At 52.4% G+C, this 17,939-nt stretch overlaps 3 protein-coding genes across 33 annotated transcripts in view; 2 read left to right on the forward strand and 1 right to left on the reverse strand.

Moving 5' to 3' along the window:
• Positions 1–39: 39 nt before the first annotated feature.
• Mrps34 (mitochondrial ribosomal protein S34) lies at positions 40–1,171 on the forward strand. The gene is made up of 3 exons (NM_001105771.1): positions 40–407; positions 556–598; positions 682–1,171. The coding sequence occupies exons 1-3, from the start codon at positions 87–89 to the stop codon at positions 972–974; spliced, it is 657 nt and encodes a 218-aa protein (NP_001099241.1). The 5' UTR covers positions 40–86; the 3' UTR covers positions 975–1,171.
• A 228-nt stretch (positions 1,172–1,399) lies between these two features.
• Positions 1,400–2,431, forward strand: Nme3 (NME/NM23 nucleoside diphosphate kinase 3). 2 transcript variants are annotated; one of them, NM_053507.1, is given in 5 exon segments: positions 1,419–1,465; positions 1,539–1,669; positions 1,762–1,863; positions 1,937–2,049; positions 2,124–2,375. In NM_053507.1, coding segments are annotated over 5 exon segments (510 nt in total). In that variant the 5' UTR covers position 1,419; the 3' UTR covers positions 2,242–2,375.
• Position 2,432: 1 nt separating this feature from the next.
• Mapk8ip3 (mitogen-activated protein kinase 8 interacting protein 3) overlaps positions 2,433–17,939 on the reverse strand; it is a 39,790-nt gene continuing 24,283 nt past the window's right edge. For 10 of the 30 annotated variants that reach the window (XM_087571491.1, XM_087571478.1, XM_087571490.1 and 7 more), the window contains 25 exons: positions 17,797–17,915; positions 14,298–14,309; positions 13,560–13,577; positions 12,432–12,489; positions 11,891–12,043; positions 11,197–11,278; positions 10,166–10,296; positions 9,916–9,972; positions 9,659–9,829; positions 8,870–8,996; positions 8,234–8,329; positions 7,948–8,106; positions 7,221–7,386; positions 6,465–6,647; positions 6,199–6,388; positions 5,971–6,090; positions 5,804–5,884; positions 5,654–5,721; positions 5,375–5,523; positions 5,041–5,212; positions 4,715–4,828; positions 4,551–4,589; positions 4,271–4,450; positions 4,021–4,170; positions 2,433–3,948 (listed from right to left, as the gene is read on the reverse strand). In XM_087571491.1, coding sequence (XP_087427617.1) covers positions 3,827–3,948; positions 4,021–4,170; positions 4,271–4,450; positions 4,551–4,589; positions 4,715–4,828; positions 5,041–5,212; positions 5,375–5,523; positions 5,654–5,721; positions 5,804–5,884; positions 5,971–6,090; positions 6,199–6,388; positions 6,465–6,647; positions 7,221–7,386; positions 7,948–8,106; positions 8,234–8,329; positions 8,870–8,996; positions 9,659–9,829; positions 9,916–9,972; positions 10,166–10,296; positions 11,197–11,278; positions 11,891–12,043; positions 12,432–12,489; positions 13,560–13,577; positions 14,298–14,309; positions 17,797–17,915 — 2,917 coding nt within the window. In that variant the 3' untranslated portion in view covers positions 2,433–3,826. 30 annotated transcript variants of the gene reach the window in all.

Below are 17,939 nucleotides of genomic sequence, written 5' to 3' on the forward strand. Positions count from 1 at the left end.
CCCGGATGCTTTTGTTCAGGACACTGGCCGCTTCCGGAATGGGGAGCTGGTGAAGCGCAGGTTTCCTGTGGAGTAAGGACACCGGCATGGCGCGGAAGAAAGTGAAACCCCGGCTGATCGCTGAGCTGGCCCGCCGCGTGCGCGCCTTGCGCGAGCAGCGGAACCAGCCGCGAGACTCGCAGCTCTACGCCCTAGACTACGAGACGCTGACCCGGCCGCACTCTGGTCGCCGGCTGCCAGTGCGCGCCTGGGCCGACGTACGTCGCGAGAGCCGCCTTCTACAGCTGCTCGCCCGCCTCCCCTTGTTTGGCCTGGGTCGTCTGGTTACCCGCAAGTCCTGGCTGTGGCAGCACGACGAGCCATGCTACTGGCGCCTCACGCGTGTGAGGCCTGACTACACGGCGCAGGTGCGCTCGTTCCCTGCTTACACTTTCATCTTGCTCACCCTGGACTGGTTCTACCCACCCGGGAACCACCTGGGGGTGTTTGTCTCCCTTGCCCACGTAACCTAGTGGCATGGGCTCTGTGTTGACAATCCTTCCTCTTGTTCTGCAGAACTTGGACCACGGGAGGGCCTGGGGTATCCTGACTTTCAAAGGTAAGGCTGGGTGCTGGATGGAGCCGGTGATGGTTCGCATATTATCCGGCCAGCAGGTAGTCAGCATGTCTTCTTTCCTTCAGGGAAGAGTGAGGAAACGGCTCGGGAAATCGAGCAAGTCATGTACCACGATTGGCGGTTGGTACCCAAGCACGAGGAGGAGGCTTTCACTGCGTTCACTGGGAAAGCAGAGGACAGATTGAACCTTGTCCCCTACCCACCTCTGCTGCGGGCCATGATCCTCGCTGAGCGACAGAAAAACGGGGATACCAGCGTCGAGGAGCCGCTCCTGAACCTGGAGAGGACTCGAATGCGCCCCTGGGACTACCCTGCAAAACAGGAGACTAAAGGGAGAGCCAAGGGCACCCCAGTCTAACTGCCAGGATTGGCAGAGAGGTCCTGTGAGTCATTTGATGGACAAGTGTCTTTGACTGTGTCAGAATCTCCCCTTTGGTGGGGAGACCCTAAAGCCTTGACACATCTGCCAATGAATAATGGGGCAGATGACAGATTGTGATTTTCAGGCGGCCCCTCGCCGATTCCTCCGTCTGGAAATAAACTCCCGAAATGGCCTGTGCTGTGGTTTCATTATGTGTGTACCGTTGGAAAAGGGAGGGAAGGTGGCAGTGTGGAGCAGAGCGCCTGGTGCTATGGTACACGCAGGCAGGCCTTGGGCGGTACACTCAGGCAGGTCTTGGGCGCTGCCGCTGCGTTTTGGGCTCAAATGTGCTGGGATTGCAGAGCCCCAGGAGAGCCCGCGCCAAGAGGTCCTTTAAGGGAGGCCCCGCCCCCTTGCCGCTTGGTCCGCCTCATCCGCCGCCATGATCTGCCTGGTGCTGACCATCTTTGCTAACCTCTTCCCCTCAGGTGAGCACCCAGGCGGGGCTGGACTGGGCAGGGGGCACTCGGTGGGGCATGCCTGAAGCCAGTACTCCTGCAGCCTACAGCGGCGTGAACGAGCGCACGTTCTTGGCAGTGAAGCCCGACGGCGTGCAGCGGCGGCTGGTGGGCGAGATCGTGCGTCGCTTTGAAAGGAAGGGCTTCAAGCTGGTGGCACTGAAGCTAGTGCAGGTGTGGGCGCACAAAGGAGCAGGTGGATGTGGGAAGGGAATCGGGCTGTCTGGGGTTGGGGCCCTGGTACAGGTAGCTACCCCTCCCCCTAGGCCTCCGAAGAGCTACTGCGGGAGCATTATGTCGAGCTGCGGGAGAGACCTTTCTACAGCCGATTAGTTAAATACATGGGCTCTGGTCCCGTGGTGGCCATGGTAAGTTCCGATGACCTGCAAGGGGAGGGCAAGGCCTTGGGAGCTCTTATCGTGCTGACAGTAGCTCCCGCAGGTGTGGCAAGGGCTGGATGTCGTGCGCGCTTCGCGGGCCCTCATAGGGGCCACTGACCCAGGGGACGCCACGCCCGGTACGATCCGTGGTGATTTCTGTGTGGAGGTTGGCAAGTAAGTCTTATTATCATCCCCTCTGGCGACCCCTCATCTTCTCCTCCCCCTGCTCACTTGCCATTCCTGCACAGGAATGTGATTCATGGCAGTGATTCGGTGGAAAGTGCTCAGAGAGAGATCGCTCTTTGGTTCCGTGAGGATGAGCTTCTGTGCTGGGAGGACAGCGCGGGACACTGGCTATATGAGTAGACGCTAAAGTCAACATTACCAATCTGGAGGTTGTTGGTCTTCTGTGATCTTCACAGTGACAGTGCTATGTGGGTGCAGGTCCACCCAACCCAGTCTGTCCAGGGGCAACCACTTCCACATCCCACCCTCTATTTCCTTTCATAATAAACCGCAGAAAACCCTTTTGCGCTGGTGCAGTTTCAAGACAAAAGTAGTGTTAAGACATTTATTACATACAGAGCAGATATGTGAGTTCACTTGCAAGGCCAAAGCCTGAGGAGAGCTGCACTGGCCCCTTCCCTCCAGTCGCACCCACCCAGCTAACCCCGGTCACTTCACACGCCTGTGGGAACAGACAAGGGACATACATCACAGTGGAGAGGTGGCAGGGTGGTGGGGGGAAGCTTGCAGCTGCACATTGCTGCAGCTTGTTGTGGCCAGATAGGCTCAGGGGCAGTGCCCCTGGATCTGTGCTTCTCTGGTGGGAAGAGTGCAGTAGAGGCCACTGACTCTAATCAGTGCCCCTGAAGAGTAAGGCCAGGGCCAGGGCAGCACCTGCTTCCACACACTTGCTTAGAATTGTGCCCATCCTGGCTGGTCCTCAGCTCTTCTGGCCTCTGCCTGAAAGCCTCTTGTCAGTTGCTCTCCAAGGGAGCAGGCCACAGCCGGCAACCCTAGGCACTTAGTACGTGTCCGGGAGCTGGGCTCCTTGGAGCCCTGTACAGGAGGCAGGCCCTTGGAGCACACCATCCTCCATTAACCTGAGGCTAAGCCTGCATCCTAGGACTTGACTCTGGGGAGACCAGGGCCACCCTTTTTCCTGAGGCCTGTGCCTGCCCTGGCAGCCTGAGAAATTCTACCCTTGGGGCTTCTGGGAGGGGCAGGGCACTAGGGTCTTGCTCCTCCAAGGTGAATCTTGTGCCCAGGAAAGAGCTTAGGGGACACTGGTCTGTGTGGGGTGGACAATCTTGGGCTCCCCTGGGTTAATGGGTATTGTCATCTTTTGAAGCAGCTACCCTAAGGCCGGCCCTGAGCGGTCATGCCAGGTACCCAGGTAAAACCTAGACTGGGGGGCCCAGGAATCAGGGCAGCCCTAACCTTGCTTCTGGGCAGATGATGGTGGCCAGGCCTGGGTCCCTCAGAGAAAGCCAAAGGGTTGGAAATCAGGAATCCCTTCCTCGGGGCTGCATGCAAAGCAAGTAGACTTGGGGAAGACCCTGGCAGTGTGAGGCTCTTGCTCCTGCCAGGACTGGTGAGGATGGAGTGGAGCCAGGGCCACCTGTAGGGGCCGCCCATAGCCATTTTGGTCCTGTCTTGCCCTGAGGGCCCCCTGGGACTTCATGTTGAGCTAGGTGTTGGGCCAAGGCCAGGGGCTGCTGGAGAGTATCTCAGAGGCTCTCTCCTCCCTGATGGGAAAGACATCTGTTCCTGCCTCACTTCCCAAACCCTGCTTCACCCCTCTCTAACAGCTGGGGGCTGGACCTCAGGCAAAAGCTGCAAGTTGAGAGGTTAAAAGGGGATGGACGAACCTGGCTGCCCCAGGGAACAGGCGGGGGGGCAGGCAGGCAGGGTCCTATGTACAGTTGGCATCAGGCAGGACAGGGTCTCACTCAGGGGTGTAGGACACCTGCCACACGATGATGTGGCTGCGCTCAGCCTTGGACAACGAGGGCTTCGTCTGGTTCACATCCCCGGTACCTTCCTCAGTTTCATCATCCTCTCCATCCCCTGGAGAATTGGCAGCCATGAGAACTCCGGCGTGCCCACATCAGGGTCTGCCTCTAGTCTCTGCCCACTTACCGATGCGGAAGTCAATGTAACCTTCACCACCACTCAGCACCAGTGCATTCTTCAACTTCTGGCCCTCAGCATCTGCAGCAGGTGCAGCAGGCCCAGGGCCCTCTGATGGGCTGTCTAGCACACTGCCATTGAGCGTGGCCAGCACATTTCCTGTCATGGGCAGAGAATCTCAGGACTGTGGCATTCTGAAAAGGTCACAGCTCTGTTACTGTAGCACAGTGGGCAAAGGGGGTTAAGATCATCTGTGTACCTGGTACAGAGACAAAGAATTTGACAGCATCACGGTGCCCGTGGAAGCAGAGCTGAGCCTGGGCCATGGAGCAGTAGGGGATGAAACTACTGGCAGTCTTGTCACTGCTGTCATCCCCATACACATGGATGATGCCCCCTGGGCGGGTCCCCTCCCCAGACGTTGGGGATGTCTTGTTGGCTGGGAAATAGGGACAGGAGGATTGGGCCACTTTATTTTCAGCAGGCAGCTGGAGATGGTGACTACTGGGGGCACAAGTAGGCACAGACCCAGCACTTACCTCGGAGACCTAAGAGCTGGCCTCGATGCAGGACCACAGCTGGGGAAGAGAGAGAAAGGAAGGCTGAGCTTGACCAGACAGGCGGCTCCCCAGCACACCTACCCTGGGAGGTCTAGCATAGCTGCTGCTTTCTTGACAGATGTCCTCTTGGATTGGGAACTTACTCTCAGTCAAGGGGATGGAGATGACAACCCCATTGCCAGTGCCCACCCACAGACGGTTGCCTGCAATGAGTAGGGCTGTGATGCGCACGAAGGAGAAGCCCAGCTTGCCGGTACCTGGATGGGACAGGAAGAGGGGTCAGCGCAGTCACTGATGGGTGCTTCTGGCTGGCACATCCCCTAACATTGCATCTTTGTTTAATTTATATTAAGGTAGGCTCTCATATAGCCAAGGGTTGACTCAAACTTGACTGGGGCTAAAGATGAACCTCCTGCTTCCACCTCCCACGTGCTGAGGTGATAGACGTGAGGCGCCATGTCTGACTCACCCAGCATCTTGCTAACATAGGGCTCAATGTCCACATCCTGCAGGTGCTGGTGCGTGTGAGCGTGGTACAGCCGAAGTGTAGAATCCAAGCGAATAGAGACCCATACTCCATCACCGATCCAGGCTAGCTGTCGTACCTGGCTTTCCCGCCGTGGGTGGGCATCAAATGATTTCTGTGAGGTAGTGGCAGCCAGTCAACAGGGGTGCGTAATGGGGAAGGGGCCTGGGCTTGCACTGATTCGATGCCCGTTCCACCTTAATGACACAAAGCCTGTCCCAATCTCCAATCTGGCAGAAGCCTCGCCCCCTTCTAGAGGTTTTTGTTTAGCACTTGCCTCAATTTGCATTGTCTTGGGCTGGATGACATGCACCTTGTTCTTGTAGCCACACCAAACTCGGTCATCCACAACAGCCATGCAGCGGATGGAGTGGTGTGGGTGGCCCAGGTCCATTAGGTGGTAGTTGCTCAGGTCCCACTGGCCATCTAGAACGAGCCCAGGACACCTGTTCAGGTCTATCTCTGCTCACAGGGTTGGTGTGGAAGACCCACGGCTAGGCTCAGGATAGACCCAAGAACTCCTAGGCCTGTCTCTGCAAGGGCCACTTGGCCTTACCCTCTCCACGATGGAAGATAGCCAGGGTTCCATCTGCAAGAGCTACCAGCACTCGGCCTTTGACATGCCTGGAATGGTAAGTCAGTGAGGCAGGAAGAGGGTGCTGGGCCCTTGGGTCCCTAACCCCACCCCTCAGTGGGGGCCACATACACCAGGCTCAGCACAGAGTCTTTTAGTTTGATGGAGTGCAGACACTTCTTCCAGTTGGCTACCGCTGAGTGCACATAGAGCCTGCAAGGGGGCAGATGGGCAGAGCTGACATGGTTCAGCGACCCCTCTCAGAACAACCCACGTCTTGTGTCTCTGGCTTTACCTACCAGCCATTCTGGGCTCCTAGCCACATGGTGGGTGCAGCACTACTGGTGGTTGCTGAGGACTCCCCACTGGGCTCCATCTGAGGCTGTACAATGCTGCCATCCGACTCTGACCCATTCTCACTGCAAGAAGAATAGAGGCTGTAGCTGCAGAGTAGGTCACAGAAGCACATGCTTGATCCCTGTTCACCCCTGCTATGCTTTCATCTGACCCAACCTAAGAGAGCCTACCTGGCAGGCTGGGTGCTGGAGGATTGGGTGGGTGCTGGGTCAGTAAAGACATGCTCTGTGAGAGGCCCAGGCCGGACTGTTGTTGCTTCTGACTCACTGGGACCAGGATCTGGCACCTCCGTGGCTTCTGTGGCTTCTTCTGTGGATTGGGATGGGTTGACCTTCCCATTGGCAGTGGCTGCCACATCCCCTGTGGAAAGAGGAGTAAGCCTGGCAGGGTGGAGAAGAGGAATGTAGGGATAGGGAGAAGATGATCTAGGACTCACCCTGCCCCTTGTCCAGTACTGGGGTGTCTCCTCGGGAGGAACAGTTGCTACGTGGTACATTGCAGCGGGTAGCACATCCCACCAGGGTGATGCCAGCCAGCACACCGTCAGCACCTGAGTCTTCGGGGTTCACATCACTGTCTAGGAACATGTCTCCAGGGGGATAATCACTGTCGCTGGCCGCTGGGGGAAAAATTCCAGTCCATCAGTCCAACATCACAAAGCTCTGTCTCAGCGAAGGCAGGAACTGTCTATGTGGCTGGCTCTGCTCTCAGCCAGCCTAGTCACACACAGCCGTACCTGGGACTCTCAGGCCTAGGGTCAAGCTTATAGGTCAAAAAGAAACTAAGAAATAATACTCTGCGCCATCATATAAAAGATCCTGAAGAAATCCAGGAGTAGAGGCTATCCCAGCAAATAGGTTTCAAGGAGTAGAGGCTATCTCAGCAAGTAGGTTTCAAAGCAGAGACATGTAGAACTCTTAGCACTATCTTGGGGCTGGGCTAAGAGGTCATGAGGTTGCGGCTGAGGGATGAAGCCAGGAGCTTTCCCTGTACCCTGGAGAGCTCCCTCCTGACACATGAAGTTATACTCACACGCCTAGCAGGTCTCCAATCCCTACATATTCAGTATCTCAGTCCTACCTGGTGAGAAGGAAGAGCTACCCGCCTCAAGCACCAGCTCTGCAGGGCAGTCCACACATAGGCAGCAGTGCCTATTGTCGGACAGCACCTGGCAGTGGGAGCCCCAGCTCACCAGGAATGCTGGAGATACACAGGACGTGGGCATTGCAGACTGTGAACTGATCCACAACTGTGCCTGGTTGGTTGGCATCAATGATCACCACCTTGCTGGTAGTCAGGGTGCTGGTGAGGATCCATACCCGACTGGAGGTAGCATCCGCCTCAGGGACCTCCTTTGCCTGTTTCAGAGCATATCAGGGGGAAATCAAAGCTGGTGCCTGAGCTTGGTGTCAACATGGGTCAGGGAATCTCTGGGACTCCCTAAGATCTAGCCCTGACTATGGCATCAGTGGACAGTTATCTTCCCTTACAGCTCACAGAACCGTAGCTTAATGCTATGGTTGCTAAGAGGCAACTATGAACTTGGAGAGACAAATCTCATGGCCTGAAAGTCAAGCTGTGACTGTACTCTGGGCTTCACTGTAAACCATTAGGCCTCTCCTATGAGCAGCCTTCCTGCTGCCTACTTTGCTATATGAAATAAGATATGCCTGGTTCTCCCAAGCCTTCTGTTGCCAAGGGCAGTACAGTCCCCTTGATCCACAGGCCAGCAGGAAACCTGGACTATAGAGAGGTGGCAGTGGTATCTTAGATGCTGCAGCACCTGCTTCCTGTCTCAGACTGAGGGAGGAAAAGGGATGCACTGTCACCAAGGTATGGTCCCTTATTGCCAGAACCTGCAGGGAACTATCTAGAGACTTTTTGCAGGGTAAAAACACATTCTTGACTAACACACTGACCTTCTTCTTCTCAGGTGATGGGTGGGTGCTCTTGGGTTCGCCTTCTCCTTCCCGGTCGCAGGTCAGAGGGTCTCGACCTGGTGCAGGCTTGGGTCCATTGCTAGAGTCCTCCTCGTTTGGTTTCCACCCACTCAGGTTGACACCAGCAGCACACCACAGCTGTGAGGACAGGGCTGTGAGGTCTCGGTAATCCAGCTTCTCTGGCCTCCCAGAGGCTGCGGTAATGGAGACTACCCTTTGTCCAGGGTTCCCTTGGAGGCCCCTGAGCAGGATCCTCAGTGCTCACCTTTGTTGAGGGGTCCTTCTCCACCAGAGGGCGGCAGTACACAGGGACAGGCACATTTTTCATCCGGGTATCTTCCTGGCCTCCATTGGGGCTCAGCTGCAACAGAGATGGTTCTGTGGTATGAGGTCGAGGGAGACACCTTAGCCTTCAGAAACCTCAATCAGTCGCCTGTTAGCTTCTGGTACACAGTATACTGCATCTGGCTCTGCTGGCCCTCTGTGGTGGTTAGTTTTTGCCAACATGACACAAGTTAGAACCACCTGGGAAGAGGGAACCTCAACTGAGGAACTGCCTCCATCAGACTGGTCTGTAGGCATGTATGTGAGAGGTGATCCTGGGTTGTGGAAGAAAGCAAGTTGCCAACGCAATGGAAAACAAGCCAATAAACAATGTTCCTCTGTGATTTCTGCTTCTGTTTCCCTTGACAATGGAAGTTAAGTCAAATAAACCCATTCTTCGCCCAAGCTGATCTGATCAGTGTTTTATCATAGCAACAAAAAGTAAACTAGAATGCCCTCAGAGATACAGATCCACCAACGCCAGGTAGGAGATGGGTGCCTCCTGGCTCTGCACTACCACTGTGCCCTTCTCACAACACCCTCTCCACACGCGGACACCACGTGCTGCTTCGAGTACCTGCTTGTACTTGGCAGGCAGGCTCCACCCACAGGCCTGCAGCCTCCCGTCATCATTGCGCACGTGTTCACGGACCTGGCGGTACTGCTCCCGCTTCTGCTCACGCCGGGCAGAAGAGGTGCAGTCACTGGGTGAGAGGAAAGACAGGTTACATCTGTTCATGGTGAGCCATCTGTGCAGGCTGGGGCACCCAGACTCTCACTGGTCTTCCTGGTAGAGTGTGCCATGCCTCAGAGCCTGCTTGATTCTACCCTTGTCTCTTCTGAGACAAGGGTTATTATTTGACAGAAGGTGGCTTTTCCCAATTATGGGGTGTGATCATGTGTTTAAGAGGTCATTTCTAGCTGTTCTGGGGCCTGCTCTGTTGCTGGGCACTGGGGCTCAGATGGCAGCAACCGTGTAACCTAGGTGAGCTTACCAGTAGTTATTCACAATAGTGGCAGCAAGAAGCTTAACTAAGTATTAGGGCAGTGTTCAGACCCTACAGTCATTCAGAGGAGGTAAGAGTATTGTGTGATCCAGCACAGTCTTCAAAGTCTAAGAGGACGGTTCCTTGGAACTGCAGTTCCTGCTAAAGGGCATTCAGACAGAACCTGAGGACTAGATTTTGCTGGGGGTAGTAGTGGACCTAGAGAGATGCTGTCATCTTTCCTGTTCTTGATAACTTCTGTCCCACAGTACAGTACATTAAAAGTCTGCTTTCCAACTTCAAGTATGGAGTGGATGGACTTAGGACACTTGGCCCCTCCCCTCACTAGGCTGGAGGAGCAGGAGGCTCGGGATACCTACTCATCAGGGAAGAACTCCAGGGGTCGGCTGCCGGCTGAGATCTGGCACAAAGCATGGTTGCGACGCTGGCTAAAGCCAGCTGTAGTGGGTGACTTGTAGTGAATGTTCACAGACGGGTAGGACCGTTTGGCCGGAGGGGGGCTGGATGAGGAGCTGAAGAGGCGGCTAAAGCTGCCAAGGAAACACAGATAAGTAAGCCAAGTGTGGCCAGTAGCAGGCTGACGAAAGCCTCTCCTTCTATAGAGCACCATACTCACAACTGCCAGATAGTGGATTTCTTCTTTTCCTGGACAGATGGGTGTTCCCTGGATGCTCTGAGGGAAGAGTAAAGGTGGAGCTGAAGCAACTGACCCTGGAGCCCTCCAACACTCTGGGGAAAGGAAGAGTGGTGGAGGGCAGCCAAATCCCATGGCCTCCTAAAATTCTACAACCCCAGCTCAGGAAACATAATCCAACCAGAGCCATGAACTTGCTCAGGAACTGTCAGGGGAAATGAGGAAGGCACACCTGATCATTTCAGTCCACCGCACAGCCTCCTGCAGCTCCATGAGGCGTTCCTTGTACTGGTTACGTTCCATGAGCACTCGGGCCATCTCCACTCTTGTGAAGCGTCGGCGTTGGGCCATGGGGATTTTGTCCTGCAGAGTGCGAGAGCATGGTTCCTCCAATGAGATATAGGAGGACAGTCCAGCGTATGTGGCTTCCTTCTGAGGTGCCTACTACCTACGTGGGGATATAGCGGGGAAGATCTAAGTGGGGGATATAGCAGGGAAGATCTAAGTGGGGACAAATGGTGATGGGAATGACATGGTTAGAGTGTCAGGCTAGCCCACATAGGCTTTGCCACTCTTCTCTCCAAAGCTGCACCCTGAGCTTGAACAGGATGAACTTAAGGGAGCTGGGAGAAAGTGCACAGGGAGCAGATCCTCCCGCGCATGGCCTCACCCCTGGAATCTGCTTCTGCCTATGTGCAGAAAAGAAGGTGGAGGCTTGGACTAGCCACTCTTCCATACTCTAGCGGCCACAACCCACACTCTCACCTTTGCTATCCTATCCTGAGATGGAATCTCTACACCATGTCCCAATGCCTGAACAGATGAGTAACTGCTCTGTTATAAGGGACACAGTCTGTTCTCCTAAAGGTATTCTGAACAGAGGGACAAACTGTGCTGCCCTGGACCTGATTTCAGGAAGGGAGAGGAAGTGCAGGCTCAGGGTTGGTTGTGCTGCCCAGGCAGCAGATGCACACCAGCAACATCTGGTGCTGCTTCTGCAGCCTCTTTGGTAACAAAAATAGCTGCTGAGACTGCAGAAGGCATCAGTAAGAAAGGGAAGAAATGTGACCCTGCCTCAGTTTAGGGGGTGGGGGATCTGCTAAGGGAGTGGTCTGCTGCCATTAACTCACTCAATGGAGTGGAGAACATGCACTGGCTTTGGAGGTCACAAGTGAGGGGTGAGGAGGGTCCAGAAGAGTAAGTAAGTCTAGGAAGCCCCGCCACGCCAGCCCTCCCATGCCCACAGGTTAATAGTGGATATACCAATTCTGTACAGAGATAGCTGCTTACATCCTCCACCTCTTCTCTGGGCTCACGGCGGGCGGTTACTGCCTCTGACTTGACTCTACAGGATGTGGGAAAAAGCAGGCAGGGTAAGAGTCCTGCCAAATGTGCTTCACGGCCCAGACATTTGGCTGCTCTAACCAAAATGGGGGAGATCCAAGCTGAAGAGGAAGTAAATCAAGCTACCCTGGTGGGTAGGCAAGTCCAAAGCAGGTGGTCTCCACAGGCCTTCCCTACACTGCCCCTCCCATCTCAGAGGGGCTAGAACCAGGATGCGGCATCTCCAAGGACCTTGTGGCTTTGACCTTGGCTGACTGCAGTGCTGTGGAGCAGAGGTATGGGGTGCTCAAGTAGCCAGAAGTACCTGGTCAGCCCTGCATTCCTGAATGAAGGATGGGATGAGAGCTGTAGCTGAGGATGGCACCACCATTCCCAGAGGACAGATAAAGCAGGACCCTGTATCTGGGAGGGCACAGAGGACTTGAGGAGACAAGGGGGTGGTCAGACAACGGACCTACCTAGTGGCTGGACCTTGAAAAGTGAACACACAAAGCTACTAGGGGAAACAGGAAGCGCTTAGATGTTAGAAGTAGAGGCTGGCATTATTAAGGACAGAGAGGCAAGGTGGCAGCTTGAACACCCAGTGCAAAGCCCAAGTCTCCGGTGTTCTCACCTTTTTAGTTCTTCTTCAAGCTCTTTGATTCGGTTCTCCAGCTTGACTTTGGCTTGCTTGGCTGCTTCCAATTCACCCTTCAGTACCTCCTGCTCTCCTGACAGTTGGTCAACCTTGGCAATGAGGTCATTCTTCACCACATTCAAAGCATTTCTTTAAAGGGAAGGAAGATGAGGACTTAATATGTGCATCTTTTTTTTTTTTTTTTTTTTTTTACAAGAACTTCTATTTGTTTTATTGAGAGACAGAGCTTTGCTATGGAGCCCAGGCTAACTTCAAACTTGTACTTCTGTGTCTGTCTTTTGAATATGAAGAGTGCAGGCCTGAGACACACCCCTGCAGGCACATCCTGGTCTAGAATTTGATGCTTGACCTGGGCATCGAATGGAGTAGTCATCCTGGCTGAAGGTTCCTTACAGTAGCTTTTTGGAAGAACCACTCAGGAGTCCTATGGCAATTCCTACTGTAAGTTATGGCAACAGTCATGTTTTAGGAGTCATCCAACCCTGGGTTCAGCACCGCTGGTACACAGGACGCTTACTTTGTCTCTAGAAGCTGTGAGTTCTCCAGCAGCAGGTTCCCCACTTCTTTGCCCATTCCTGAAACGAAAGGTGGAGGTTTCCCTTGAGCCTCTCTAAGTAGACTTTGTTTTATTGAACATGCCTCTGCCACAGAGTAGCAACCTTCCTGGCCCTGTGCCTTGAGATGGGAAGGGATAAGGGTCTGATCCTCCCACCTGCAGGGCAGCTGAGCTGCAAAAGCAGGGGCAGTCAGACCGGGAGAGGTCCCTGGCCTCATCCATAGCCAACAGGAAGCCCTGGTCTTCCCTGGGCTCACATTCAGAGGCCTAGAATATTCCTTCCAGCTAGCTCCCAACAGAATTCAGCAGTATAGCAGGCCCCGGAGTAGGCCCTGTGAAGCCACTTCACGTCCTGCCCTCAGCAATGCCCCTACTCCAGCTCTATGGTTTATTCACAATGAACCAAGGCCTTTCAATGCCACCCACTGTTAAACAAATGTTGGCACTGCGACAACGGACAGAGATGGCACAGAGAAAACCTTTGCCCCAAGGATGATTTATTGCAGCTGCAGCCCACCATGAGGTTACATATGGGTCTGGTAAGACCTGGCCTTAGTGGTGGGGTCAGGAAGTATGTAGAGGGAATGGATGTGAGGACAGGAGCTTTTCATGGGGAACTGACGCAGTCCTTCTGCCAAAAGACTAAGTTCTCTCTTATAATCTTCAAAGTACCAACTTTAATCCTCAGGTTAGCCTGAAACAGCAAAGGCACTGTGAAGTGCTGGCCACAGTCCATTCTAATGTCCACTTTGACCTCTTTTGCTTCAAACAAGGACCTGCTTTTCCCTGGTAAACTAAGAGGGAGCACCAGGTGCGAGGTCTGTTCTGGGCCTGTGGGTCCTCTCAGAGACTGGCAGTGGTTTATCCATGGTGACCAGCAGCTTGGAGGGAAGGCCACCTCCCACCCCAGCTGAAACAGAATGGAAAGACGGCGCCTCACCCCGGCCTGAGGTACCTGGAAACCCTGGAGCCCCACTCACTGCCGCTGGCCCACAGAACAAAGGGCTCATGAAGCATGAGAAGATGTTGGATAGAGAGAGGAGGCCAGAAAGAGGAAAAACAGACACTTAAGCAGGGCCTTGGCCTTACCAAAAAAATCATCGCGCACTACGGGAGCATCCCAGTCCCACAGGAGACGGGCAACGGGGCAGGAGGAGGGAGAGAAAAGAAGCGTGTTAAGCCTATGTAGACAGCAAAGTAGGGGATGTCAGGGGCCACTTCTGGTTGGGTTAGAGTTGGCAGCGGAGGGAACAGAAGGGCAGGAGGTGGGATGAAGCCAGGGAATCCTGTGAAATTTTATCTGTGGGCAACAGAGCAGTCAGTCAAAGGAAACCACACAAGGAGAAGCTGTGCCCAGGGGCTTGGCTGCCATTGAACACACTAAAGGGCCATGATTTATAGAGGCAGGGGGCCCTCAGGGCCTCCAGTGCACAGCAGTTCATCCTGGCTACTCAAGTGGACTACAACTGACAGGGCCCTCATGGCACCTTTAACTTCTGGGGTATGCTGTCTTTTGTTCCTTGTGGCTCTGTAGATCCTTCAGAAATGGCCCTTAGGGCCCTTTTTAGGTTGAAGATGGGGGTCATATATTAAGAGCCTGTCAGTGGTCAGTGGAGCAATCCCATCTGGGCATTTTTGGCAGTAGCAGCTTGGGAGCAAAGCACATAGCTGTAAGGGTTAAGTGGCTCTGAGCAGCCAGAAATCAGTGGACAGTGTGCATAGCCCTTGGTGATGGTCGGAGGCAGGGGAGAGTCCCACCCCCTGCTTCAGCTGCTCTCCACAGTAGAAAGAGGGGACCACATGGAGACAGACAGGAGAGATACATACCTGAGAACTCCCCTGGGCCACATCCAGTGAAGCAGAGAGACAGGAAAGGAAGCAACAAAGATCAATTGGTGACTGGAATCAACAAATAAATTATTAAAAAAAAAAACAATGATTCAGCCATTCCTATATTAATGGGCACAAAACTCAAAACACTCCAGCAGGTCCAGGATATATCACATCTTAGGGATACAGAAACCCTAAAGGGAGAGTTCCTTCCTTCCTCTCCAAGGTACCTAGCATACCCAGTTCTTGTTCAGCTCTGCCAGACAACTGTAGTACCAGTGGTAGGCTAGTGTCTAACAGGCCTCAACAATTCCTGTAAAGAGAGGGATGTGTGCGTGTGCGCGCGTGCGCGGGTGTATGTGTGTTGGTGAGCAAAGGATACCAAGGAGGCCCTCAGAGTTAACAAGCTGTGTCAGCAGTGCATATAAAGAGGCCCTGACAGGTCATAGATGTGCACCTGGACATGGGTTCAGGGGGTCTCCTGTCCGGTCCAGTACTTACAGGAGTCCAGGGAAGGAGGACATGATCTTGAGTGAGAGACACAGAGATGATAAGAAGGGAATAAGGATTCTACTGTGAAAATAAATCAAAAAGTAGTGGGGGCTGGAGATATGGAGGGCTATGAACAGACCTCACTGGGTACAGGTGTCTTCAGTACAGATTGCTAGGGAAAAAAAATTGGACTAAAGTAGGAAAACACTTTTCTCCAACAAGTTACAGGACAGAGTTCTGTTCTGCTTGTATACTTCTCAGGGAAGAAAAAGAGCACAAAAACCCATCTGATGGGAGCTAAAGAGATAGCTCAGTGGTTAAGAGCACTGACTACTCTTCCAGAGATCCTGAGTTCAATTCCCAGAAACCACATGGTGGCTCACAACCACCTGTAATGGGATCTGATGTCTTCTGCTGGCGTGTCTGAAGACAGCTACAATGTACTCATATACATAAGTAAATAAATCTTAAAAAAAAATCTATGTTCTGCTACCCAAAAAACTTTAAAAAAAATTCATTTGATTTAAATAAAAAAATGTTTGCCATGGAAAGCCAAATAAAGCAGTGTACCAACTCAGAAGTAGCACCCCTTTGCTTACACCTTTCTAGATAGCATGCTATATATCCCTCCTCCCAGGAAGCTAGTTTGGTAACTGGGACTCTAAGCACCTTGGGTGCTATACATAACTGCTCATCACCATCTACTCCTGTCGTCCAAAGAGAGCCATTACACTGTGTGAGCAGCACCCAGAGACCCTTGCAGAGCTCCACAGTGGACAAAGGCACAGCGGCTTGATAATTCATTTCACACTCACTTTTCAGTAACTATGAAATGGAGCTGGAGGTTCTTATGTGTCTGAGGTGTCAGCTGTGGTTTTCTGATTTATCCTTTGCTAATTTTCTATTGTACTTGATTTGCTTCAATGGTAAAGAACACCCACACACATTCTTTCTTGTCTTTTTCCTTGGTTCTGAGTGCTGGGGATTAAACTGACTTCTGCTAAGTATATGCTCTACTACTGAGCCATACCCCGCGTGCGCGCGTGCGCGCGCACGCACACACACACACACACACATACACACACACACATTAATGATCACAGTCACATGTACAGACATTTTCTTTGATGGTTTTGGTAATGTAGAGACCCGGCTTATGGAAATATTCTTTAATATTCTTCCTCAGTTCCATTCCCTTTGTAATTTTGTTTAAATATTTGATGAACCTAGAATTAATTTGTTTTATAAGATCAGGTAACCATCTTATTACAATATGGACTGAAGCTCATTTTCGTGCAAACAGCTCTGACTTATCATCCTCTTTCACAAGTGTGTCTACTTCTTAAGGAGAGCCATCTCCAGACATGTAGAACTCGTTACCATACGGAGTGGTCTATCATGGATCTGAGCGCCACCACAGTGACACAGGCTGAGTCTGCATGTCACAATTTGGATTCTCCCAAGTAAGGGAATTGCTGGACTTCTCTGAGGATCAGCTTCCTGACTTGAACATGGGGAACGCATTACCTTACCACTGGCGTGTGCTCTGCTGTTTCCAGAAGACAGTGCAGGCAGAGGTGGGCATGATACTTGCTACTCCTAAAACCTCCATTCCATAATATGTGTTTTCCTCAGCATTTCTGAAGCCTTACATGGGTGCAATAACTGGCAACATACTTATTTACTTACCTAGTTCTCTTACATCCCATTGCAGGTGCCCCTCCCCATCCTCTTTTCCTCCCGGTCTCCCCCACTCTTCTCTCTCTTTTTTTTTAAATAACTGAGCTTCTTAACATAGTGTATGTTGCTATTGCTGGTGTCTTATGTTTGATACATACAGTGTGTGACAGGGCAGATACCTTTTACTTCCTTCATAGTTGAGATACATGGAGCTGAAAGCCGGGTCTCCTGGGAAGGGGCCTCGCCACTATAATCATAGCTGATGACCACCCACTGTCTTAAGACGTACACAGCATCTCTCCCTCTCCTGCCTGTGAGGTGTTCGTGTCTTCACATATCCACAGGCTGCTCACGCTTACTCACTGAATCCTGCTGTCTGTGCTGTATTGTCTTTAAGACCACATGAGTGGCTGTGGCCACAGGCCAGGAGGACCCTTGGGTGGGTATCTAACTAAGTAGAGGAGACAGAACCGAGCTCATGCTTTCAGAACTTGGTCACCATAGTAAGTAATTTGTATTCACAGATTATACAGTAGTGGGTCCTGCCTGAGTTCCTTATGTCCATCTGACTTCCTATTTCCACACACACAAAAAAGGCTCCAGAACACCTGCCAGCAAGACAAGACTCATGGCAACCTTTGCTCAGGGTGGTCACTGTTCCACAGAAATGAGAGCAAAGCAACACACAGAGAGGGATTCATCTTTGTTGTGCCAGAACAGGACTCTGATGTTCACTTCCCCAGAGCACACCCCATCACCGCCCATCTGCAGCAATAGTGTCAGCTATATAAACTCATACCCTGGCCACTAAAGGCATGTCAGAGACCATCCCCTGCGCTCCCATGTATCTGAACCTGCCCACCCTTCACTTACTTGATGATGGTCTTGCCCTACCTGACCTGTGGAGCAATGAGAAGTAGAGTCCTACAGCATTCTGCTTATAACTGAATATGGAGGCCTGTGGGGGTAGCCTTCTCCTTTCCCCAGCAAGTAGAGGTGTGGCCCTGAAGAAACCCAGGAATGGCTGCCACAGGCATTTGCTAAAACCAGTCCAAAATCCAGAGCTTTTTCTAGAGCACGATGTACTTAACTGCCAACAAGGGACATCCAGTGGATACCAAGTGCTAGCAGTATGTCTTTGTGAATAAATTAAAAAAACCATAAACTGGAGATTTTAGGGAAAATTCAAAAAAAGAATTTACTTTAGTAACATTATGAAATAAAAGTCCTCAGCCCAAAGGAGCATAAAACCTTTCCTTCATCGTAACTAACTAAATAAAAAGACCAACAGAGTCCAAATGTCAGAGTCATGGGTTGTGTTTACCTAGAAGGTCAGCTCCCTCGTCCACATCCCCGATGACCTCAGACCCCGCTGTAGATAGTTCATGGTACAGGGAATCGGTGTTGATTCCAAAAGCTTTGTTTACGATCCCCTGGGTTGGGCTGTTGGGATACATACAGAAAGAG

The sequence above is a fragment of the Rattus norvegicus genome, chromosome 10 (genome assembly GCF_021556685.1).
Source record: "Rattus norvegicus strain SHRSP/BbbUtx chromosome 10, alternate assembly SHRSP_T2T, whole genome shotgun sequence".
In the NCBI taxonomy this organism is placed as follows: Eukaryota; Metazoa; Chordata; class Mammalia; order Rodentia; family Muridae; genus Rattus; species Rattus norvegicus.

Excerpts from the sequence above, each read along its gene's own strand:
- Mrps34 (NM_001105771.1), top strand. The coding sequence starts at position 87 with ATGGCGCGGAAGAAAGTGAAACCCCGGCTGATCGCTGAGCTGGCCCGC. Across the intron at positions 408-555 it reads GGCCTGACTACACGGCGCAG|AACTTGGACCACGGGAGGGC; the intron begins GTGCGCTCGTTC and ends CTTGTTCTGCAG. Across the intron at positions 599-681 it reads GGGTATCCTGACTTTCAAAG|GGAAGAGTGAGGAAACGGCT; the intron begins GTAAGGCTGGGT and ends TCTTTCCTTCAG.
- Nme3 (XM_087574754.1), top strand. The coding sequence starts at position 1,837 with ATGGGCTCTGGTCCCGTGGTGGCCATG. Across the intron at positions 1,864-1,936 it reads CTGGTCCCGTGGTGGCCATG|GTGTGGCAAGGGCTGGATGT; the intron begins GTAAGTTCCGAT and ends TAGCTCCCGCAG. Across the intron at positions 2,050-2,123 it reads TTCTGTGTGGAGGTTGGCAA|GAATGTGATTCATGGCAGTG; the intron begins GTAAGTCTTATT and ends ATTCCTGCACAG.